Source organism: Entelurus aequoreus, linkage group LG04, assembly GCF_033978785.1.
Source record: "Entelurus aequoreus isolate RoL-2023_Sb linkage group LG04, RoL_Eaeq_v1.1, whole genome shotgun sequence".
NCBI classification, from domain to species: Eukaryota; Metazoa; Chordata; class Actinopteri; order Syngnathiformes; family Syngnathidae; genus Entelurus; species Entelurus aequoreus.
The window spans coordinates 89,176,351-89,201,974 of record NC_084734.1 but is presented as its reverse complement, the minus strand read 5'-3'; the positions used below and the strand labels follow the sequence as shown (position 1 = coordinate 89,201,974).

General features: G+C 37.5%; 2 protein-coding genes across 6 annotated transcripts in view; both read left to right on the top strand.

The window, feature by feature from the left end:
- pdgfrb (platelet-derived growth factor receptor, beta polypeptide) overlaps window positions 1-6,954 on the top strand; it is a 153,582-nt gene extending 146,628 nt beyond the window's left edge. For all 5 annotated transcript variants that reach the window (XM_062045957.1, XM_062045955.1, XM_062045956.1 and 2 more), the window contains 2 exons: window positions 1,375-1,634; window positions 6,422-6,954. In XM_062045957.1, the coding sequence (XP_061901941.1) occupies window positions 1,375-1,634; window positions 6,422-6,572 (411 nt within the window). In that variant the 3' untranslated portion in view covers window positions 6,573-6,954. The remainder of the gene's footprint in view (window positions 1-1,374; window positions 1,635-6,421) is intronic.
- Window positions 6,955-11,471: 4,517 nt separating this feature from the next.
- Window positions 11,472-25,624, top strand: part of csf1ra (colony stimulating factor 1 receptor, a) — a 60,937-nt gene continuing 46,784 nt past the window's right edge. The window contains exons 1-2 of the mRNA XM_062045953.1: window positions 11,472-11,597; window positions 11,852-11,956. Coding sequence (XP_061901937.1) covers window positions 11,902-11,956 — 55 coding nt within the window. The 5' untranslated portion in view covers window positions 11,472-11,597; window positions 11,852-11,901. The remainder of the gene's footprint in view (window positions 11,598-11,851; window positions 11,957-25,624) is intronic.

Sequence of the window (25,624 nt, the reverse complement as noted above, 5' to 3'; positions counted from 1 at the left end):
GTGTAAAGGTGTTTTCATGAGGTTTCCTGCAGCATCATACACTTATGTGTAAAGGTGTTTTCATGAGGTTTCCTGCAGCATCATACACTTAGGTGTAAAGGTGTTTTCATGAGGTTTCCTGCAGCATCATACACTTATGTGTAAAGGTGTTTTCATGAGGTTTCCTGCAGCATCATACACTTATGTGTAAATGTGTTTTCATGAGGTTTCCTGCAGCATCATACACTTATGTGTAAAGGTGTTTTCATGAGGTTTCCTGCAGCATCATACACTTATGTGTAAAGGTGTTTTCATGAGGTTTCCTGCAGCATCATACACTTAGGTGTAAAGGTGTTTTCATGAGGTTTCCTGCAGCATCATACACTTGTGTGTGTGAATGTGTTTTCATGAGGTTTTCAAAAATAAAGCTCTCGAGGAAAGTGTACCCCTGGGAAAATGTATTCATAATTTATAATATTTATATTCAAGTTCATAGATTTGATATTTATATTCTAGTTGAAAACAGCCCTGTGAGGAATTTATAGTAAAGTTCATAAAAAGTTAATAGAATTAAAATTGATGGAGAATGTCAGACTATTTCATTCAGAAAGACTGTAGGTTAGCTAGATCATTTAAAATATCCTAAACTTTTTTTTGACCCTGCCTCTTAAAAGAATCGGAATCGAGAATCGTCAGGAATCGGAATCGAAACAAAGAATCGGAATCGTTCGAATTCAAACGATACCCAACCCTATTGCCAATACGCATTTTTTGGCCAATATCGGCGGCCGATCCGATCCAAATATCGGATCGGGACATCCCTAGTTCAGCGCCTCGAGGGGGCTTGTTTGCGCGGTATCTGGGAATTGCTATGAAATATGGTGTTTTATTTATCAACACTACAACATTCGGTTCATTTATTTCTTTGGCATTTCAACCCTGTGATAGCATCTCTCAGCGTTCGCATGCAATTTCGAAGGGATCAACATCCAAAATTGGGTCATAATATAAAGAAGTACAAATGCAGAAATTGCACCCGTCGTTAAGGACGTTGTGTGGAAGTTCACCTGAATGTGCATGATACACACAAACGTCTCTCAGCTCTCATGAAGCCTTTTGGAGCGCTTCATGGGAATATCCTGTTCTACTAACAAGCCGGATCGAGGGACTTTTCGCTTTTCTTTAACATTTCTGGTGATTCACAGAAATTCATGGGATTTTCCCAGAAGAATTGTTAATGTGTATGATTTAGCCCATGTCCGATGACAATTCAGTCAATACACAAACCAAGCCGGAGAGATGGTGTTCACTTAGTCACAGCATCTTTTCACGCAGTCTTGGTCCGGGATTACACAACACCAAGCATCGTTACTAATCAGAGTGTCCCATCAACAGAGATACGGCCAAGTCAATGACAACTTCCTGAAGAGTGACCACCCGGCTGTGGCCCGCACTAAGCCCCGTCTCGCCTCCCCCTTCATGGACTCTAACCCGGCATTCGGCGCCCCCAGCCCCGTCGCTGTCTCGTTCCCTGTTGACTCAAGCACGGGGGGATCGCAGGAAGTCATCCCTTCATACAACGACTACATCATCCCCATCCCGGACCCCAAGCCCGAAGACGCCTTCCCCGACATGGAGTCAGAAAGCCCAGCGAGGTACACGACCACTGACATGTCAATGCTTCCTGTCCTCCCTTCACACATCCAGATAACAGCCATATTGTGCACGTGGAAACTTGCTTCTATCGCATAAGCCAGGGGTGCAATATATACACTAGCGTTCAAAAGTTTGGGGTCACATGGAAATGTCCTTATTTTTGAAGGAAAAGCACTGTACTTTTCAATGAAGATAACTTTAAACTAGTCTTAACTTGAAAGAAATACACTCTATACATTGCTAATGTGGTAAATGACTATTCTAGCTGGTTTTTGGTGCAATATCTACATAGGTGTATAGAGGCCCATTTCCAGAAACTATCACTCCAGTGTTCTAATGGTACAATGTGTTTGCTCATTGGCTCAGAAGGCTAATTGATGATTAGAAAACCCTTGTGCAATCATGTTCACACATCTGAAAACACTTTAGCTCGTTACAAAAGCTACAAAACTGACCTTCCTTTGAGCAGATTGACTTTCTGGAGCATCACATTTGTGGGGTCAATTCAACGCTCAAAATGGCCAGAAAAAGAGAACTTTCATCTGAAACTCGACAGTCTATTCTTGTTCTTAGCAATGAAGGCTATTCCACAAAATTGTTTGGGTGACCCCAAACTTTTGAACAGTAGTGTAGATTTAATTCAAACAACTAGAAAATGCTATTTCGTTAGAAATTTTGTGTAAAAGCTGAACAGCCAAAGCCAAACTAAAATGCGAACAGTTGGCTAGCGTCAAGTAACAAAAATATGAGCTAATAAAGCTAACATGCTAAAAATACGAACCTAATATGCTAACGGTTAGCATTAGTGAAATACCAAAATATGTGACACTAAGCTATATACCGTATTTTTCTGACTATAAGTGGCAGTTTTTTTCATAGTTTGGCCGGGGGTGCGACTTATACTCAGGAGCGACTTATGTGTGAAATTATTAACACATTAGCGTAAAATATCAAATAATATTATTTAGCTCATTCACGTAAGAGACTAGACGTATAAGATTTCATGGGATTTAGCGATTAGGAGTGACAGATTGATTGTCATGTTTGTCGTCAAACAAAAAAAATACTAAAACAAACAAAAAATGTTACCCCATCTTTTTCAATTTTCAATCCTTTCTTTAAAATGCTCCAGGGAGCCACTAGGGCGGCACTAAAGAGCCGCATGCGGCTCCAGGGCCGTGGGTTACTGACCCCCGGTCTAGGAGCACAGTAACAGGAGTCTGTAAAGTCTTGAGAGCAACATCCATCTGTTAGTAAGACGGTTGTTGAATGACCTCACTTGTTGTCCCAATGAATCAACCGACTGCTTCAGGGATTTCATCAACTGTTGTATTTATGTCAGCTTTGAAGCAGTCGCGTTGTTTGTTAAGAAGAGCCTCTAAGTCCATTTTGGTGACTGGGTCGGAGTGGTCTCCGCTGTCGACGCCAATATTTCCCGGTTCTAAGCCCTCCGAGGCAGCAGCGGCAGCCATGCTAGCAAGCTTAGCAGAAGTGCTAGCTGCTCGAGTTGTTGTCAGAAGAGTTTTAGACTTTGCGCCGCTCGTAACGTCGTGGTACACTTTGAAAACGTTGATAATGTACGGATCAACCCAAAAGAAGAACACCACTAAACCTTGTAGACTTGTTGGGTAAGAAGAAAAGTTCAGTCGGAGCTACGCACTCGCACGTCTGCTCGCTACATCGTCAGACCGGAAGTCCCTATTGTATTATTTCTTATTAGCATTAATATCTTACACTGCGGGCAGCACGGTGGAAGAGGGGTTAGTGCGTCTGCCTCACAATACGAAGGTCCTGGGTTTGATCCTGCGCTTGGGATCTTTCTGTGTGGAGTTTGCATGTTCTCCCCGTGACTGCGTGGGTTCCCTCCGGGTACTCCGGCTTCCTCCCACCTCCAAAGACATGCACCTGGGGATAGGCCCCTCCCACCTCCAAAGACATGCACCTGGGGATAGGTTGATTGGCAACACTTAAATGGCCCTAGTGTGTGAATGTTGTCTGTCTATCTGTGTTGGCCCTGTGATGGGGTGGCGACTTGTCCAGGGTGTACCCCGCCTTCCGCCCGAATGCAGCCAAATCCAGCACCCCCGCGACCCCGAACGGTACAAGTGGTAGAAAATGGATGGTTGGATATCTTACACTGTGTAATCAAAGGTAATGTTGGAGCAGTGACGTGCTGTCAGGGGAGGCAAGTGAGACAGTGCCTCACCTTGCCACCAGGGGGATAAAAGGCTTGTTTAAAAACAAAGTAATAAAATAAAATAAGTTTTAATATTTCTCTTTTGGTCTATGCTTTCTATGTGATTTTGGTGTGGTTCCTGTATATTTTGATGATTTTCATGGTCAAAATCGCGGAAATTCCGTGTTTCCTGATGAAAATAACGCGGCAGACGAGAAGTGAGGCAGACGCAGGTGGTGCCTCCACGGCTACACACAAAGTGTATGGAGCGTGTGCGTGCTAGGGGGCGCGTGCTTGTTGCCACGGGGAAAAGGCGGGTAAAGGCAGGCCATGAGGCGGCAATTACCTCTGCCTCAAAGTAGGGGGCGATATATTGTCAACTTGCAGTACTCTGACTCGCCACACTGGGAGAAGTGGGGGCGCTCAAGCTAGCAGACACATGTCTCTCCAGCGGAAGCCAGTCTTTTTTTAAAAACTGTATTTATAACAAACATGGCATTTTTATTAGCGATTGTGGGTGTTTTTTGTCAGATGCAAAAAATATTGTTTTATTGCTTGGAATGAAATTGAATTAAATGAATGTGTCTGCCAATATTGAGGATTATAGCCTACTCAGTGGCCTAGTGGCTACAGTGTCCGCCCTAAGATCGGTAGGTTGTGAGTTCAAACCCCGGCCGAGTCATACCAAAGACTATAAAAATGGGACCTGTTACATCCCTGCTTGGCACTCAGCATCAAGGGTTGGAATTAACTTTAATATACTGTATCCAAGATTAAATACTACTCTAAACTGGACTTAAAGACACAATGAATGTGATTATACAAAGTAGGTTTTCATGGAGGATAACTATTGCTGCTTCACATACAAATACAGAAAGGTAAGATACCCTCACAATACTTGATTCATTTTGTTAAAAGCAAACGGGACCAAAAAGTATTTAATAACCACTTCGTCAAATACATTTTGGACCCATTAAAGGCCTACTGAAATGAATTTTTTTTATTTAAACGGGGATAGCAGATCCATTTATGTGTCATACTTGATCATTTCACGATATTGCCATATTTTTGCTGAAAGGATTTAGTAGAGAACAACGACGATAAAGTTTGCAACTTTTGGTCTCTGATAAAAAAAAAAGCCTTGCCCCTACCGGAAGTAGCATGACGTAGTCAGTTGTTCACCTCCTCATATTTTCCTATTGTTTTCAATGCAGCTAGAGTGATTCGGACCGAGAAAGCGACGATTACCCCATTAATTTGAGTGAGGATGAAAGATTCGTGGATGAGGAACGTTAGAGTGACGGACTAGAATGCAGTGCAATACATATCTTTTTTCGCTCTGACCGTAACTTAGGTACAAGCTGGCTCATTGGATTCCACACTCTCTCCTTTTTCTATTGTGGATCACGGATTTGTATTTTAAACCACCTGGGATACTATATCCTCTTGAAAATGAGAGTCGAGAACGCGAAATGGACATTCACAGTGACTTATCTCCACGACAATACATCGGCGAAGCTCTTTAGCTACGGAGCTAACGTGATAGCATCTGGCTCAAATGCAGATAGAAACAAAATAAATAAATCCCTGACTGGAAGGATAGACAGAAGATCAACAATACTATTAAACCATGGACATGTAACTACACGGTTAATAATTCTCAGCCTGGCAAAGCTTAACAATGCTGTTGCTAACGACGCTGAAGCTAACTTAGCAACGGGACCTCACAGAGCTATGATAAAAACATTAGCGCTCCACCTACGCCAGCCAGCCCTCATCTGCTCATCAACACCCGTGCTCACCTGCGTTCCAGCGATCGACGGCGCGACGAAGGACTTCACCCGATCACAGATGCGGTTGGCGGCTAGCATCGGCTAGCGCGTCTGCTATCCAAGTAAGTCCTCCTGGTTGTGTTGCTGCAGCCAGCCGCTAATACACCGATCCCACCTACAACTTTCTTCTTTGCAGCCTCCATTGTTCATTAAACAAATTGCAAAAGATTCACCAACACAGATGTCCAGAATACTGTGGAATTATGAGATGAAAACAGAGCTTTTTGTATTGGATTCAATGGGCTACCGATACTTCTGTTTCACTGGCTACGTCACGCGCATACGTCATCATATCTAGACGTTTTCAACCGGAAGTTTAGCGGGAAATGTAAAATGTCACTTTATAAGTTAACCCGGCCGTATTGGCATGTGTTGCAATGTTAAGATTTCATCATTGATATATAAACTATCAGACTGCGTGGTCGCTAGTAGTGGCTTTCAGTAGGCCTTTAATCATCTCATAATATCATTATGATAATGTTTTTATGAAAGAGAACTACTCCCTTCTTTTTCCTGGTATTCTAATGTGCAACCTAAATCAACAATGATTAGAGTTGCACATATGAATTTAGGTTAAAAAAAAGATGAAAAAAAAGACCCCTCCAAAAGTCTTTATGCCTCACCTGGTGTATAGTTCAGTGCACGTCGCTGTGTTGGAGTGTTTGGAATGTTGGCTACTGTAGGCACTTGACACTTTTAATGCGCAAAAGCAAGAAAGATGGCGTCAGGTCACTCCTTAATTGGCAGCACCTTGAGACCGTCTCGTTGTTGTCCTCAGCTCTGTGGCTCTGGAGCTGGAGGAGACGGACTCCTTGTCCCAGGACACGGCTGACACGCTTCCAGAAGAGGAGCGGCTGGAGAGGAGCAGCGAGAGAGACGCTCTGCTGGGTTCGTCTGGGACGCCTGAGGTAGAAGACAGCTTTCTGTAGTCACATTTATCAACCCTGGGAAAACCGAACCTTTTACTGGGACTTTTCCCTTCCAACTGAACACGCTGTCAAAAAAAAAAGAAGAAAAAAAAAAGGGAACATGACTACAGTAGAATGCATGGAGACTAAAAGAAGCTTTGTATTTTCACTAAGCATTGTCCTGTATATAAATATCAATATATAGTTTTTTTTCTCACACTTAATGCTTCTAAACGTCCATCAATAATCAGCATGATGGTGTCACTATTAGAACACTGCCACGGTACATTCCTCACCATATTGTAGCATATTTCCTTCTGATTAATGAGCTATTTTATAGAACTTACAAACCCCGTTTCCATATGAGTTGGAGAATGGTGTTAGATGTAAATATAAACGGAATACAATGATTTGCAAATCCTTTTCAAGCCATATTCAGTTGAATATGCTACAAAGACAACATATTTCATGTTCAAACTCACAAACTTTATATTTTTTTGCAAATAATAATTAACTTATAATTTCATGGCTGCAACACGTGCCAAAGTAGTTGGGAAAGGGCATGTTCACCACTGTGTTACATGGCCTTTCCTTTTAACAACACTCAGTAAAGGTTTGGGAACTGAGGAGACACATTTTTGAAGCTTCTCAGGTGGAATTCTTTCCCATTCTTGCTTGATGTACAGCTTAATTTGTTCAACAGTCCGGGGGTCTCCCTTCTGCTATTTTAGGTGCCACACATTTTCAATGGGAGACAGGTCTGGACTACAGGCAGGCCAGTCTAGTACCCGCACTCTTTTACTATGAAGCCACGTTGATGTAACACGTGGCTTGGCATTGTCTTGCTGAAATAAGCAGGGGCGTCCGTGGTAACGTTGCTTGGATGGCAACATATGTTGCTCCAAAAGCTGTATGTACCTTTCAGCATTAATGGTGCCTTCACAGATGTGTAAGTTACCCATGTCTTGGCCACTAATACACCCCCATACCATCACACATGCTGGCTTTTACACTTTACACCTATAACAATCCGGATGGTTCTTTTCCTCTTTGGTCCGGAGGACACGACGTCCACAGTTTCCAAAAACAATTTGGTGAAATGTGGACTCGTCAGACCACAGAACACTTTTCCACTTTGTATCAGTCCATCTTGGATGAGCTCAGGCCCAGCGAAGCCGACGGCGTTTCTGGGTGTTGTTGATAAACGGTTTTGACCTTGCATAGGAGAGTTTTAACTTGCACTTACAGATGTAGCGACCAACTGTAGTTACTGACAGTGGGTTTCTGAAGTGTTCCTGAGCCCATGTGGTGATATCCTTTACACACTGATGTGGCTTGTTGATGCAGTACAGCCTGAGGGATGGAAGGTCACGGGCTTAGCTGCTTACGTGCAGTGATTTCTCCACATTCTCTGAACCCTTTGATGATATTACGGAGCGTAGATGGTGAAATCCCTCAATTCCTTGCAATAGCTGCTTGAGAAAGGTTTTTCTTAAACTGTTCAACAATTTGCTCAGGCATTTGTTGACAAAGTGGTGACCCTCGCCCCATCCTTGTTTGTGAATGACTGAGCATTTCATGGAATCTACTTTTATACCCAATCATGGCACCCACCTGTTCCCAATTAGCCTGTTCACCTGTGGGATGTTCCAAATAAGTGTTTGATGAGCATTCCTCAACTTTATCAGTATTTATTGCCACCTTTCCCAACTTCTTTGTCACGTGTTGCTGCCATCAAATTATAAAGTTAATGTTTATTAGCAAAAAAAAAAGTTGATGAGTTTGAACATGAAATATGTTGTCTTTGTAGCATATTCAACTGAATATGACTTGAAAAGGATTTGCAAATCATTGTATTCCGTTTATATTTACATCTAACACAATTTCCCAACTCATATGGAAACGGGGTTTGTAGAACACTGCCAAGGTACATTCTTTACCATATTGTAGCATATTTCCTGTCATTAATGAGGTATTTTATAGAACTTGGAAGTATTCATGACTGTTCCAGATGTTTGATACCTAGGTCTTATATTAAGAAACAAGTACAAGTAAACCACAACCTGGTGGAATGCAGTCTGATGTTCTATGCACTGTTTTGATATCCCATCATACTGTATTGACCCAAATACAATACTACAAGAAAAGAGTCTGAAAGGGACTTTCTCCCCAAACGGACCAGAGCTTTTCTTTCTGTCACTCACACGCACCAGGGATCTGACCACAGAAAAAATTGCAGAAAAGTTATCAAACAACCATCCTTTGGCTAAGAAACATGATATAATAATATATAATCAGTCACTGATATTAAAAACATGATATTCGGGTCATTACAGTAATAGATGGTTGTAGTTGCAGAAACTAATAATAATGACAACACGATATGTTTTTGTCCTTTTGAATGAGTTCTGAGTTATGTTTTATGTTTCTAAGACGTGTATATGCCTTCATGTGTAGTTCATGTGCCAGATTTGCACTTTATGTAGAAAATATATGTACATTTCATGATAAAGGTACATTAGCGTTGTTGACTTTGTTAAAAGTGTTGGACTGCAAAGTTCTCGCTGGCACGCGGACAATATTAATTTTTGTGAAATTAGCCTGCATAGGTGCGTCACTTTTTCAATGTGTGTTTCAGACAAATCAAATGTCAAGAGACAAAAGTATTCAGACACCTTTTAATTGAGTAATTGGTCAACAAAGGGTTAGTTTTGACCCCCCGGTTTTTCATCATTCCAAGGGGTCATTCCTTCGAATTGGTGCCATTTTTTGTTAATCTTTAAGTACCGTATTTTTCGGACTATAAATCGCAGTTTTTTTCATAGTTTGGCCGGGGGTGCGACTTATACTCAGGAGCGACTTATGTGTGAAATTATTAACACATTAGCGTCAAATATCAAATAATATTATTTAGCTCATTCACGTAAGAGACTAGACTAGACTAAAATCCCCTGAAGAGCAGGGAAACCTGCGAAACAGACTTGTAGGGATGAAATAGCCTCTGTGTGTTTTCCTTACCTAACGTATAATATATGATATATACAATTATATATATTAATATGTATGTATATATATATATACATATATGTGTGTGTATGTATGTATGTGTATATATATATATATATATATATATATATATATATATATATATATATATATATATATATATATATATATATATATATATATATATATATATATATATATTAGGGCTGCAACTAACGATTAATTTGATAATCAATTAATCTGTTGATTATTACTTTAATTAATCGATTAATAATCGGATAAAAGAGACAAACTACATTTCTATCCTTTCCAGTATTTTATTGAAAAAAAACAGCATACTGGCACCATACTTATTTTGATTATTGTTTCTCAGCTGTTTGTACATGTTGCAGTTTATAAATAAAGGTTTATAAAAAAGAAAAAATTAAATACAAAAAATTTGCCACTGAGCATGCGCATAGCATAGATCCAACGAATCGATGACTAAATTAATCGCCAACCATTTTTATAATCGATTCAATCGATTAGTTGTTGCAGCCTTAATATATATATATATATATATATATACCTACATATATATATATATATATATATCGTATTTTTCAGAGTATAAATCGCTCCGGAATATAAGTCGCACCGTCCGAAAATGCACAATAAAGAAGGAAAAAAACATATATAAGTCGCACTGGAGTATAAGTCGCATTTTTTGGGGAAGCGTATTTGCTAAAAGCCAACAGCAAGAATAGACATTTGAAAGGCAATTTAAAATGTCTAAAGAATAGTGAACAACAGGCTGAATAAGTGTACGTTATATGAGGCATAAATAACCAACTGCTATGTTAACGTAACATATTATGGTAAGAGTCATTCAAATAACTATAACATATAGAACATGCTATACGTTTACCAAACAATCTGTCACTCCTAATCGCTAAATCCCATGAAATCTTATACGTCTAGTCTCTTACGTCAATGACATCAATAATATTATTGGATATTTGACGCTAATGTGTTAATCATTTCACACATAAGTCGCTCCTGAGTATAAGTCGCACCCCCGGCCAAACTATGAAAACAACTGCGACTTACAGTCCGAAACAGTGTATATATTTATATATATATATATATATATATATATATATATATATATATATATATATATATATATATATATATATATATATATATATATATATATATATATATATATATATATATATATATATGAAGATGAAGTACAGCACAAAGTAGCTGGCCTGCTGAAAAAGTGTGGGCACCCCTGATTTAGACAAACTAGAGATTTATGTTTTTCCGCCTGCCAGCGAGGATGTGTGGTTGTTACAGTGAAGAGAAGCCAATTTGGGGTGAGTGCATGACAAAAAAAAAGAATGAAACAGCGTATCACTGCCTGCGCACAAACTGAAACAAACGAGTGCCTTTCTTTGACATGGACAGTATTATTGCAGCACATTGCTGGCGTTGAAGGGCTACTGTACACACACACACACACACACACACACACACACACACACACACACCTTGTGTAACTTCCTGTCCGCTGTGTTCAAAGCTACTCTACCAAAGCTACACACAATATGTTTTTGTGGATGACAATAAATGACCATTAGCGCACAAACTTCTTGCATCCAATTCATTTTCTTGTCCTTCCTGCGCCCGTTGAAGCTGGCAGGCAGAAGCAGCACAAGAGGACGAGGATTTGTCACACCTCCTCGGCCTTCTCGCCTCGGGAGAATGGCGCCTTTACTTGGTCAATTGGAGCTGCCTCATTAATTAGTTGAGCATAATGTGCAGAACCGCCTTCTATCCTTCTTTGCACACACACACACACACACACACACACACACACACACACACGCACACACACACACACACGGTCAATCTCTGCCTGAAAGACTTGCTGTGTTGGCTTGAGTTGTGTAAACAAGCAGGAAGGAGAAGCAGGAGGCAGGAGGAGACTGTCGGGTCTGCTCCTGATGATCAAATATTCAATATCATCAATATCATCGTACCCTCCGACAGGTGAGTACTTTTCATATCTTTTCGCCTCCGGGTCATTACTTCTCCCCTCAGTCTACAAAAAGAAAATCAAAGTTCAATGAATTTGTTGATAGACGAAGTGACTTTTTCCATGAACGTGGCCATGGGAAGTTTTTTTTAAATGTATCGTTGGTTGTGTTCCTCTTTTTTTTTCAAATAAAGCATCTTATGTGGTCAGAAAAGAGAAGTTGAAGGCGTGCCCGCTTGTGAATGTTCTCCTCTTTTGTGCGCTGCAGAGATCTAGCGAGTGACACGCATCAGCTGCAGGGTTTGGAGTGGATTCAGGATGCAGTCACTCCTCGCTCTGGTGATGCTGGCATTTGTGGCCTCCGTCGACTCGGGTAAGCCTGGACAAATTATGTTTTTTGTTCATTTATTTTTCATGAGCTCCACTTAAAAATATGGCTTTAATCACATTTTCTTAGGTAATTATAAAATAAGTTTAATTCAATTCAATATTTAAAAATATATGTTTTAATCAAATGTATTCTATTTACTAAAATTTAAATATAATAAATAATTTTATCATTGTTTCTCTCCTTCGTTTATGGCTGTTAATTGGGTCCGTACATGACCGCGATAAATGAATTTCTGCGGAGTATGAATCATTAAAATACGGCTTTAATTCAATTTTCTTAGGTAATTCTAAAATATGTTCAATATTTGAAAATATATATTTGTTTTTTTTGTTTGTTTTTTTGGGGGTTTTTTTATTATTTTTTTTTTGTTTTAATAAAATGTATGTTGTATATTTTAATAAAATGTATTCTATTTACTAAAATTTTAATATAATAAATTATTTTATCATTCTTTTTTACATACAGTCGTCCTTCCTTTATGGCTGTTAATTGGGTCCGGACATGACCGTGATAAATGAATTTCTGCGGAGTATGAATCATTAAAATACGGCTTTAATTCAATTTTCTTAGGTAATTCTAAAATATGTTCAATATTTGAAAATATATGTTTGTTTGTTTTTTTGGGGTTTTGTTTTTTTTGTTTTTTTTATGTTTTAATAAAATGTATGTTGTATATTTTAATAAAATGTATTCTATTTACTAAAATTTTAATATAATAAATTATTTCATCATTCTTTATAACATACAGTCGTCCTTCCTTTATGGCTGTTAATTGGGTCCGGACATGACTGCGATAAATGAATTTCTGCGGAGTATGAATCATTAAAATACGGCTTTAATTCAATTTTCTTAGGTAATTCTAAAATATGTTCAATATTTGAAAATATATGTTTGGTTTTTTTGTTTGGTTTTTTGGGGTTTTTTTGTGTTTTTTTTATGTTTTAATAAAATGTATGTTATATGTTTTAATAAAATGTATTCTATTTACTAAAATTTTAATATAATCAATTATTTTATCATTCTTTTTTACATACAGTCGTCCTTCCTTTATCGCTGTTAATTGGGTCCGGACATGACTGCGATAAATGAATTTCTGCGCAGTATGAATCATTCAAATACGGCTTTAATTCAATTTTCTTAGGTAATTCTAAAATATGTTCAATATTTGAAAATATATGTTTGGTTTTTTTGTTTGGTTTTTTGGGTTTTTTTTGTGGTTTTTTTATGTTTTAATAAAATGTATGTTATATGTTTTAATAAAATGTATTCTATTTACTAAAATTTTAATATAATAAATTATTTTATCTTTCTTTTTTACATACAGTCGTCCTTCCTTTATCGCTGTTAATTGGGTCCGGACATGACCGCGATAAATGAATTTCTGCGGAGTATGAATCATTAAAATACGGCTTTAATTCAATTTTCTTAGGTAATTCTAAAATATGTTCAATAGATGAAAATATATGTTTGTTTGTTTTTTATGTTTTTTTGGGTTTTTAAAATTTTTTTTTTAATGTTTTAATAAAATGTATGTTATATATTTTAATAAAATGTATTCTATTTACTAAAATTTTAATATAATATATTATTTTATCATTCATTATAACATACAGTCGTCCTTCCTTTATCGCTGTTGATTGGGTCCGGACATGACTGTGATAAATGAATTTCTGCGGAGTATGAATCATTAAAATACGGCTTTAATTCAATTTTCTTAGGTAATTCTAAAATATGTTCAATATTTGAAAATATATGTTTGTTTGTTTTTTTGGGGTTTTTTTTTGTTTTTTTTTATGTTTTAATAAAATGTATGTTGTATGTTTTAATAAAATGTATTCTATTTACTAAAATTTTAATATAATTAATTATTTTATCATTCTTTTTTACATACAGTCGTCCTTCATTGATCGCCGTTAATTGGGTCATGGCCGCGATAAATGAATTTCTGCGGAGTATGAATCATTAAAATACGGCTTTAATTCAATTTTCTTAGGTAATTCTAAAATATGTTCAATATTTCAAAATATATGTTTTAATAAAATGTATTCTATTTACTAAAATTTTAATATAATAAATTATTTTATCATTCTTTTTTACATACAGTCGTCCTTCCTTTATCGCTGTTAATTGGGTCCGGACATGACCGCGATAAATTAATTTCTGCGTAGTATAAATCATTCAAATATGGCTTGAAAAAATAAAATACGGCTTTAATTTAATTGATTAAATAATTATAAAATCGCTCTTTTTAAAATTTGTTTATTATTATTAATCAGTCCAACAAAATAATACACAATAAAACAATAATAATACAATTCCAATTCCAAAACCAAAGCCGCCCCAGCAATATTCAGAATAGCAATCAACAGAGCAATTGAGAGGACACACAAACATGACACAAAACAATCCAAAAGTAGTCAAACAAAAAGGAATACTATCAACAACAGTATCAATATTAATAAGAATTCCAACATAGCAGTGATTAGAAATCCCTCATTTACATTATCATTACAGCCATTTATAAAAAAATAATAAAATAAAACATTTAATTTAATTTTTGAATTCTTAAATAAATTTAATATCTAAAAACAATAATTTAATGAAATGTATTGTATTTACTGAAATTTGAATCAAACAAAAATATAATATATAATTGTTTCGTAATTGTTTATCGCTGTTAATTGACCACGATAAATGAATTTCTGCAGAGTATGAATAATTCAAATACGGCTTTAAAAAAAATACGGCTTTGATTAAATTTTTTAAGTAATTATAAAATAATTCTTAATTCAATTCAATATTGGGAAAAAATAGTTTTTTTCATGTAAATTTGAATGAAACTAAAATATAAAATGTAATTGTGTCATTATTTTTTACATACAGTCGTCCTTCATTGATCGCCATTAATTGGGTCATGGCCGCGATAAATTAATTTCCACAAAGTAGGACTCATTCATTTTAAAGGGGACCTATTATGCAAAACCAACTTTTATTACCAACTGGTACCTGCTGTTGTATATTTGGGAGAATTTGAAATCGAACCATGAAGGCGTTGCTTGTTGTGGGGCAGATTTCAACCATTGAAATACTTACAGTCATTTAAAAACATCATAATGTGCTGAATTTCCCCCAGGGATCAATAAGGTACTTTCTATTCTATTCTATTCTATTCTAATGGCAGCTACAGTTTGGATGTTAAAGGTCTAAAAAAAGGATGCAGAGCGTCCGGCGGGCTGGGTTGAAAATCTTAATGGGCCGCATGTGGCCCGCGGGCCGTATTTTGCCCAGATCTGCTCAATCTGTAACATGGCTGTGGGGTGGAAAACACAGTCAAAGTGGAGGCACGTAAATAAGAGCGCCCACAAAACGGCACATCCTGAAGAGACGGTCAGAAAGCGACTTGAAGATGATTAGTAAAACATCATCTATGCAACATTTTGACCCAAAAAACACCGTTACATGTTATGTAGACCACAAGGAAGTCTTTTAATGTAGAACATCAATCATATTATGACTCCTTTAAATGAAATATTTTCATAGCTCAGTCATAAAAAACAGTTTATGACCTTATAAATATAAACCATGTTTCCATATGAGTTGGGAAATTGTGTTAGATGTAAATATAAACGGAATACAATGATTTGCTAATCCTTTTCAAGCCATATTCAGTTGAATATGCTACAAAGACAACATATTTCATGTTCAAACTCATAAACTTTGTTTTTTTTGTGCAAATAATAATGAACTTAGAATTTCATGGCTGCAACACGTGCCAAAGTAGTTGGGAAAGGGCATGTTCACCACTGTGTTACATGGCCTTTCCTTTTAACAACACTCAGTAAAGGTTTGGGAAGTGAGGAGACACATTTTTCAAGTGGAATTCTTTCCCATTCTTGCTTGATGTACAGCTTAAGTTGTTCAACAGTCCGGGGGTCTCCCTTCTGCTATTTTAGGTGCCACACATTTTCAATGGGAGACAGGTCTGGACTACAGGCAGGCCAGTCTAGTACCTGCACTCTTTTACTATGAAGCCACGTTGATGTAACACGTGGCTTGGCATTGTCTTGCTGAAATAAGCAGGGGCGTCCATGGTAACGTTGCTTGGATGGCAACATATGTTGCTCCAAAAGCTGTATGTACCTTTCAGCATTAATGGTGCCTTCACAGATGTGTAAGTTACCCATGTCTTGGGCACTAATACACCCCCATACCATCACACATGCTGCCTTTTACACTTTGCGCCTATAACAATCCGGATGGTTCTTTTCCTCTTTGGTCCGGAGGACACCACGTCCACAGTTTCCAAAAACAATTTGAAATGTGGACTCGTCAGACCACAGAACACTTTTCCACTTTGTATCAGTCCATCTTAGATGAGCTCAGGCCCAGCGAAGCCGACGGCGTTTCTGGGTGTTGTTGATAAACGGTTTTCGCCTTGCATAGGAGAGTTTTAACTTGCACTTACAGATGTAGCGACCAACTGTAGTTACTGACAGTGGCTTTCTGAAGTGTTCCTGAGCCCATGTGGTGATATCCTTTACACACTGATGTGGCTTGTTGATGCAGTACAGCCTGAGGGATGGAAGGTCACGGGCTTAGCTGCTTACGTGCAGTGATTTCTCCACATTCTCTGAACCCTTTGATGATATTACGGAGCGTAGATGGTGAAATCCCTAAATTCCTTGCAATAGCTGCTTGAGAAAAGTTGTTCTTAAACTGTTCAACAATTTGCTCAGGCATTTGTTGACAAAGTGGTGACCCTCGCCCCATCCTTGTTTGTGAATGACTGAGCATTTCATGGAATCTACTTTTATAGCCAATCATGGCACCCACCTGTTCCCAATTAGCCTGTTCACCTGTGGGATGTTCCAAATAAGTGTTTGATGAGCATTCCTCAACTTTATCAGTATTTATTGCCACTGTAGTGGATTGTCCGAAGCTTAAACAGCAACAAAAGTGAATTTAGTACAAAAAGTTTATTTACCCATTATCAAGTCAGATTGAGCTGTCCATGCAGTTACACAAACGTCCTCCGGAGGACTCACAAAAAGCAATTTCTCTCGAGTCCCGGTCTCCTGCCACTTTTATCTGTCTCTTGTGCGTCACTGTTTTTTTTCTCGTGCGTCACTCTTGTGGTTTTGGAAATGTTTGTTTTTGCAACATCCTTGGATTCCTTAATCATACTTAAACAATCAAAACATTCTGTAGACAGGTTGGCACGACTTAATATTCACTTTTGTCCCACACCCGGTTCATTCAATGGCACAGAATAGAAGAGAAATTAAATGAGCGTACATTCTTGACAGACATGAAATATAGGTCAAGGGTCAGACATTCTACTACACCACCTTTCCCAACTTCTTTGGCACGTGTTGCTGGCATCAAATTCTAAAGTTAATGATTATTTGCAAAAAAAATAAAGTTTATGAGTTTGAACATGAAATATGTTGTCTTTGTAGCATATTCAACTGAATATGGCTTGAAAAGGATTCACAAATCATTGTATTCCGTTTATATTTACATCTAACACAATTCCCCAACTCACATGGAAATGGGGTTTGTACATGTTTTAACATTCTTCGAGCCCTCTAGACATGAAATAACACCCTTTAGTCACCTTTACACTCTTAGATCAGTATTGTGATGCTGGCTTATTGCTCAGCGTGATCTGATTGGTTAGGTCTCCTCTACTGTAGTATTGATATATTTTCTTAGTTTATTTAGTCATTGTTAGGCTTGAAAATACTTGATTCAAGACCAAAAAATTGTAGAACATGTTTTAAATGTTGTTGTTTTTTTAAATATCCCCCCAAAATCTGCGTTGTGGCGAGGGAAGGACTTGTCATGTTGCGATCACTGGTGTGATTCATTCCAACTCTATTTTAACATCCTCTATGTGACACTCAGCTGCTGCAGGACATCAAATTGCAATTTCATGTCCACAAAAGCGTCTGTTGTTCTGTTCAGGCTTGACTGGATGTAATTGCGTGAGTAAAGAAATCCAGCAGAAGAGCGCAGGCCGAAATGCTGATTGGCACATCTGTGTACCGTTCAGTGCCGGGAACGTGTCGAATAGAAAAACGCTGAACGTTGAGTCTCAGTTCTGCTTCAAGCTGCAAACTTGTATAACCTGAAGGGAGGAGAACTTTTTATCCTTTGCTTCTTTGTGTTTCTTTGCGAAGAGATGGTCCCCGATGGCATATACTATATACCAGTGTTTCCTAACCCGCCCCTTACAATGTAATACATCTGTTTTTTCAGCTGTGGTCCACGTAGGCCGCAGCAGTACTTTGTTGTAATACACTTTTCTACCACTTGTGGCAGTAATGATGTAGTGGATTGTCCGAAGCTTAAACAGGCAACAAAAGTAGTTTAGTACAACAAATTTATTTACCCATTATCAGAAGTGCAGGTTGAATTAAGTTGTCCGTGCAAGCAGACACAATGTACTCCAGAGCACACAAGACACACACAAGCCAAAATCACCCCCGAGTTCCGGTCTTCTGCCATTTTTTTATATGTCTGTTGTGCGTCATCGTTCCTTATCAAATGCGTCAATGTCTTGTTTTGCTTTTCCTATCTGTTCCATAACAACTCGAATTCTGTAGACAGGTTGGCACGACTCAATATTCACTTTTGTCCCACAACTGGTCCATTCAATGGCACAAAATACAAGAGTATTGAAAATGAGCGGACATTCTTAAAAGACAAGAAATATAGGTCAAAAGGTCAGAAATTCTACTACATACCCGCCTTCCAGGGTCTTAAGACCCTGGACCAAAACAATTTCTGATATAGACCACTAACTTAAATCTCTACCGCAGATAGAGGCAAAAACCTCAATGTTTTTATACGAGGCAAAAATTCCGTCTATGACCCTCCTTCAGAGCGATCGCTGTTACCAGCCTGCAGTAAAACCATCTCACACAACACAATTAGTGGCCTACCCTTTGATTTAGTAAGGGAATAACAAATACTTTGATCATGGACATCATTGAACATAAATAGATGAATGTATATAGACTTATGACTGTAAGACATTTGCAAAAATATTTTTCCCGGCATTTGCAATGAATGTAGTTACCAATATTGTTAATTATCAATTGATTTTGTACACACAACTGAATTTCGTATGAGTCCATGTTCGATTAGTGCTCGTATAGATGGCTCGGTGGTGCCTCAGGCTGGTGGCCTGCCGACACCTCGTTGGGCTTTTGGCTGCCCTGGTGAAGAAAGAGATCCACTCAAACAGTCTGTCTCTCTTTGGGGTGTGGTTCAGTCCATTGGGCAGACTGTTCAGTGGCATGTGCGTGCTGGCCGAAATTGGGGAAAACTCAGGTAGAGTTGGAGCTGTGGGGGCTTTGGGGAAGGCTGGGGCAGAGTATGGGGCGTGGGGCTTTGGTCCAGGCCCTCGGCTTGCTTCAGGCCTCCTCGCTGCTTCGGCACTCCCAACACTTCTTTCCACAGCTGCTGGAGTCCCGGTGGACATATTGGCTGGCAACCTTAGTCGTTCTTGTCATCGCTGGCAAGGTGTTGTCTCTCCTCTCGGTTCCTTCCAGTCAGGTATCGGGTGTTGGTCCTGGATCGGCTTTGACCGTGCCCCTCTTAGCGAGTGCAAGGGAATCTGGAGTGGCTGCTTTCATCCTCAAATCTGCACAGAGGAACTGGCACACAAATTCTACATTTTGCAAACTTACCATTTTGGTCTCATGGTCTTTCCACCTTCCTAGGAAGCTGCTGGTCCTGAGAAGTGCTGATCTTGTGACTGAAGATGATTAACCTGTTTTCTTAAAATAGGTGCCGTTGTTTGACCTAATCTTTTTGGGGAAACCATGTCGGGATATTAGATCATTCACAAAGCATTTAATTACTGAATTGGCACCCTCCTTTGAGGTTGGGGTTGCTTTCGCCAACCACTGCAATTGTCAATCTAAATCATTACGTTCCTTTATCCTTGATCATATCGATTAAATAAAACCTCAACACGCTCAAACTTGACCCAATCCAAACTCACCTCCCCCCTCTGTCCCTCTCACAGGGACAGTGTTAGTCGTAGTAATAGTAATAGTAGTAGTAGTATTAGTAGTTTCAGAAACATCCAAGAAAAAGAAAAGACAGCTGATAGTCAAGCGCAGCAAGAACAGAGGCGGAGGACAGGTCATGTTTGAGGTCACTGTTCGCTTTTGCAATAGTACTTTGATATTTTACAACACCTAGTGAATTATTGTGGCCTCAATAATTCACTAAATAGTTGTATTTAATTTAGTCTATCTATGATGGGACAATGCACAGAAACATTAAGTTCAGAAACAGATATGTTCTGTACTAGATTATATCTAAATAGCTACTTTCCATCTGTAGTCCCTGGCTACCTAAATTAAGGGGATCCACAAATCAAGCAATAAAATTATGACACTAATTAATCATAATAAATATATACATTCATAATAATCAATAATTAATCAAAAATAATCATACTGTAGCATGTATTCAATTATAAGAAAAGTCACCAAATGCCCCTTCATGGACACATACTTACCATACAATACAAGCACACCTTATTTACATCATCACACAAAGACAATACATGCTCTTGTTCACATCTGTCATCATTCGTAAAAACAACCAAGATTTTAACAGCCATACCTCACAATTTACAACAAAAATGCTCTCATGGATAAATATAATACTCATTAAATTGATGTGTCAACATAATGCCCCTCTTAGTGACCGTGTGAGCAGCCTTGATTGCTCCAAAGCCACTTTTTTTTATTTTTTATTTCAAATTTTCTATTCCTTTTGTTATAACGTGGAGAAGGCTAATTGGTCTGTACATGTTCTGGTCTTCTTTATTTCCTGCTTTATGGATTTAATCATAGTAGCAGTTTCTCCACGTGGTAGGGAAAGTGTTTTCCGTTATTGATTTATTTATCAATCGTTGTTATACGAGCAATAATACAATCCTTATATGTTTTTAGGAAGATAGTGTCCAACCCATATATATATATCTCTAGATCGTGAGTCTGATAATGCAGCGAAGATTTTGTTTAACTTTGTTTCATTTGTTAATCCTAAAATGAGTCCATCCTGAATAAATGACAATTATTTGCACTGATTTTGAGGGATTTTTATTCAGGGTTTGTACAGACTGGATGAAATGTTCATTAAAATTATTACTTATGTCCAGACTGTCTGCGATAGTAGCGCCATTGATATTTAATGTTATAGTGTTGTTTCTTGTTTGCTCTCTTCCCGTAAGTTTGTATCTGGTTTTCCATAACTCTCTATTGTTCCCTTTTGCAGCTTTGATTAATTCTAAATGAAAGTCAGCCTTAGACTTCCGCATAAACATTGTTACCTTGTTCTTCCAAACTTTTAAAACATACGATCTGTATTTAGACCTGTTATAATTGCTCTTTTGAGAGCTGAGTCCCGATGTCTTTATTAGAATCCAAATTGTTTTATTAATCCAATGGTATTTTTATTTTAACACTCTTCTTTCTGGTTTTGTATTCGTGTATTTACAGATGTTCTCTTTAATTTTTGTCATCCAATTGTAATTCTAGTAGGGCTGCTTTCATTTGTATCATGTGGAAGCCGTTTATAATATCCTTAAGTTTCTTTCTACGTGTTTTATTTAACCAGTCCAGATTAACGTCCCCCATGACGTTACTTCTTTCATACTATGCTGTTTGAGGATGTCTGAAAATGAATCAATAAAAATGTCTTTAGCTGTGGTCGGTCGGTATACTACAATTACCTTGAAATACATTTCTGAGGAACATGTGATTTTAATTTCAACATACACAAATTGATCTACTTTTAATGTTTTCCCTTTCACAAATCATAATTCCTCCCCCCTTTGTCACTCGATCTGTCTTTTCTGTAATCTTGTCCCCCTGGACATTAATTAGAACGAACGTTGTTGTGGGTTTTAACCATGTCTCTGATAGACAAGGTAATCCGGATTAGAGTCTGACAGTAACTGCTGTATTTGTTCAGTATGTTTCCTGTGGTAGAAAGTTTAATAATGCGGACACGTTTGTTACTGAATACTTTCTACAGACTTCTGTCTCTCTGCGACTTTGTGTATGTAATAAGCAACTATAATTTTTTGATATGCTTAAATTTTATTTTAGCTCAGCTGTTGTGTAGCTGCTAGCTCTTTGTAGCCTACAGCAGAAATGTCCAAATTGCAACCAATAGCTATGTTTTTAACAGACAACCGAAATAATTGAAAATGTGGTATTTGCGTATCGGTTCAATACGCAAATACAGAGAGCAAAGGAACAATGTGGGTCATTAGTTGTCCATCTTATACCATTCTAATTGTTGTAAGGATAGTTCACATGAGCGGCCATACCTTGAGTCCCACCATATATAAGAGTCAAAAGGCTCCTATTATGAGTCGTCCAATTGGTGATCATACACTTTGGCGGTTTGGGTGGCAGGACACACGGACGCACCTCAGTCAGCTAGCGCTAGGACAGTTGGAGCAGTCCCCGTCTTCCATTCGTTCCTGGGAGGCGTCCCTATTAGTTGTCCGCTGATGTCGTGCTGTCAGGCAACATCAGGAAGTTCCTTCTGTGCAGTATTGAATTGTCAGGGCACAGTTCGTAAGCAGGTCATTACAAGGTGTGTGCAGGTTGACCACAAAGGAATGCTTCAAAGATTGTGTTGAACATTGTCCGTTGACACTTATGTCCAGCAGGGGTCTGTTTGTATCCTGCTGTTCGTCCTGCTGTCACACCTGTATTTTTTGTGAGCATGTTCTGGCTACAACTTTGGAGCTTGTCTTGTTCAGAGAAGTTGGCAGTCCCCCGGCTGCACATCCTTTCCACCCTCGCTTGACCTAGCACAACCGTGGCTACCACCCAAGTCCGTCTGAATGGTTTTACGTTTTGTTGAGGTTTTTTCCTCCAGAATTTGGAACTCAAAACATGTACACCCATCGTTTTCATATCCTCTCGGTTAGTTCAATTTTGCATATCACGTTTTTTTTTAAAATTACAGTCTTAACTATCCCATTAATTGCTAATCAATAACCTTAATTCAAAGATTATACGTACTACTTCATGTGTATTTAAGTACCCTTTTAATTCACTTAAAGATTATGTATAAGTTAATTTAAACTATCATTTGTCTATCAGTAGGCGCGAGCAAGCTGTCATGCTTGCACTCTGACCTCCCACTGTGCGTGATACTCTCCAAAACAAAGGAATGTTTTTATTCACGTTTCTCCTTATCTTTCAGCTAAATCTTTTAATCTTTTAATCTTTTAACTTTTAACGTCCGCACTGTGTTTATTTTTATTGTCTGCATTTTAATTTTGCTTTTATTTTCTTTCATTTCACTTTGTTGCATGAAAAACGCCGCACAAACATATCCTTGCCTTGCCCGTCTCCGACTGGTTATCCAACTTGGTCATAACAAACACACAAGGCCATGCTCTAAGCGCCATGCCTAATCACACTTCTCCTCTTTTTTTTTTCTTTTTTTTTTTTTTCTTTTTAACTTTACATATCGGCTCTTATTCTAATTATTAATGTAGGCTGTTTTTTGTAATTATTATTCAACACTATTCACAGCAAAACAGTTGTAAAGTTATAGTTATTCGCATTATACTCTCAAAATCTATAGCTAACTGAAAGCTGTTGAGATTTGGTTTGCCTCCTTTATCTCAGTGGCCTAGTGGTTAGAGTGTCCGCCCTGAGATCGGCAGGTCGCAAGCTCAAAACCCCGGTCGAGTCACACCAAAGACCACAAAAAACTTGGGAGCCAAATCACCAAACATGATTCCCGGGCGCATGCAATGTCTAAATAAAACTATAAATTACTCCAAACTAAAATGTCAGACTGCACTTTAAAGTTACTTTTATTAAATTAATTTCCAAACTAACCACCACCACAGCAGACATCTTCCTCAATCCTATCCCAATACTCCCATAAATTAGAAAGGTGTTTCACAACAGTGGTTAAGTAGTTATTTTAAGTAATAGATCTCAATATGTAGTAATTAATAAGACTAAATTTGCCCTAGTGTGTGAATGTTGTCTGTCTATCTATCTGTGTTGGCCCTGTGATGAGGTGGCGACCTGTCCAGGGTGCAAAGTCAAATTGTGAAACAAAAATTAAAGTTGAATCAAGTGGAAATTGACAGAGTATATGAACTACATTCTTGAGAATAGTAATTGATCATTAATATGTTGGAAGCCACATATTGAACATATTAAAGAAAAATATCCAAATCCATTGCTATTCGGTATAAAGTAAAACACATGCTGAATAAGAAATGTCTGCACATGTTATTTTATTCATTTATTTTTCCATATGTAATATTGTTTTGAAGTTTGGGGAAATGTTTATAGAATAAATATAGACCCAATACTTAAACTTAAAAGGCTCATTTCAATATTACACAAAGCATTATTGTTATGATCATATCAATCCATTTTTTAAGTCATAATGTGTTAAATGTTCAGATAATTTAATTTTAAAACAATTGCAATTATGTTTCCGAGTAAAGAACAACAGCCTTCCAGTTTGTATTCTTAGCTTGTTTACATTATGAGGAGACACTATCATTTACGGGGGGTATCGATTTTTGAAATAGGTCAAGTAAAATAAAATAAAAACACAAATGTATTTCAGTTTTAAGAGTTAAATGATGGACCATCCTCAGTGATGAGCTGAACACATGTAGTTTTTTTGTTATGGTTTAAGAGACCCTTGAAAAGTAAAGTTTTTTAACATTATAAAATATAGTAACAATTACTTTCATCTTTTAACGTTGATGTTCCAGGTAATTTAATGTTCAGTAATTGTATATCATAGGCCAATATAAGCTTTGGCTTCCGCCTATTCTTTTTTCGGTCATTCTTTTTTCTTTTCTTTTCTGTGTGTAAATGTGTATGATTGTTAATATGTCTAATTTACTGTTAAACTGCTCACACAAATTGGTTGATGGTTGATTACATGACCAAAATAAACTTATTTCATCTATTCATTCATTATCTATCGCACTCATAGTTTTATTCCATTTTGCATGTAATTATTCCTATTGATTTCTTCCCATTTCACTCAAGCAACTAAACAAACAAATAAACAAACTTGCAGCTAACCACAATCAACAGCATACTATTTACGAATCCAAAATAATCAGTCTTATAAAATAATTTTAGCTTTAGATATGATTTAGGGCAGTGGTTTTCAACCTTTTTTTTTTTTTCCAGTAAATTAAAGAAATAAAATACAGCATAATGTCATTATTTTCTGATTTATTAAATTGTGTAACAGTGCACCATATTGCTCATTTGTTGTGGTCTTACTTGACTTATTTGGACAAACAAAAAAATAAGAATAACTAAAACGTTTTAAAAATTAAAATAGTGATTAAATTATAATAAAGATTTCTATACATATAATCAATCATCAACCTTCTTTGGATATTGCAATAGAGATCCATCTGGGCTCGTGAACTTAATTCTAAATATTTATTTTGTTGAAGAATTATTCTTCTATAATTATATTTATAAAGGATTTTGAATTGTCGCTATTTTAAAATATTTAAAATATCAGGTACCCCTTGGCATACCTTCAAGTACCTCCCCTTTTTGTCCGAGCGGAAACACCATACCCTCCTTTGAGAAC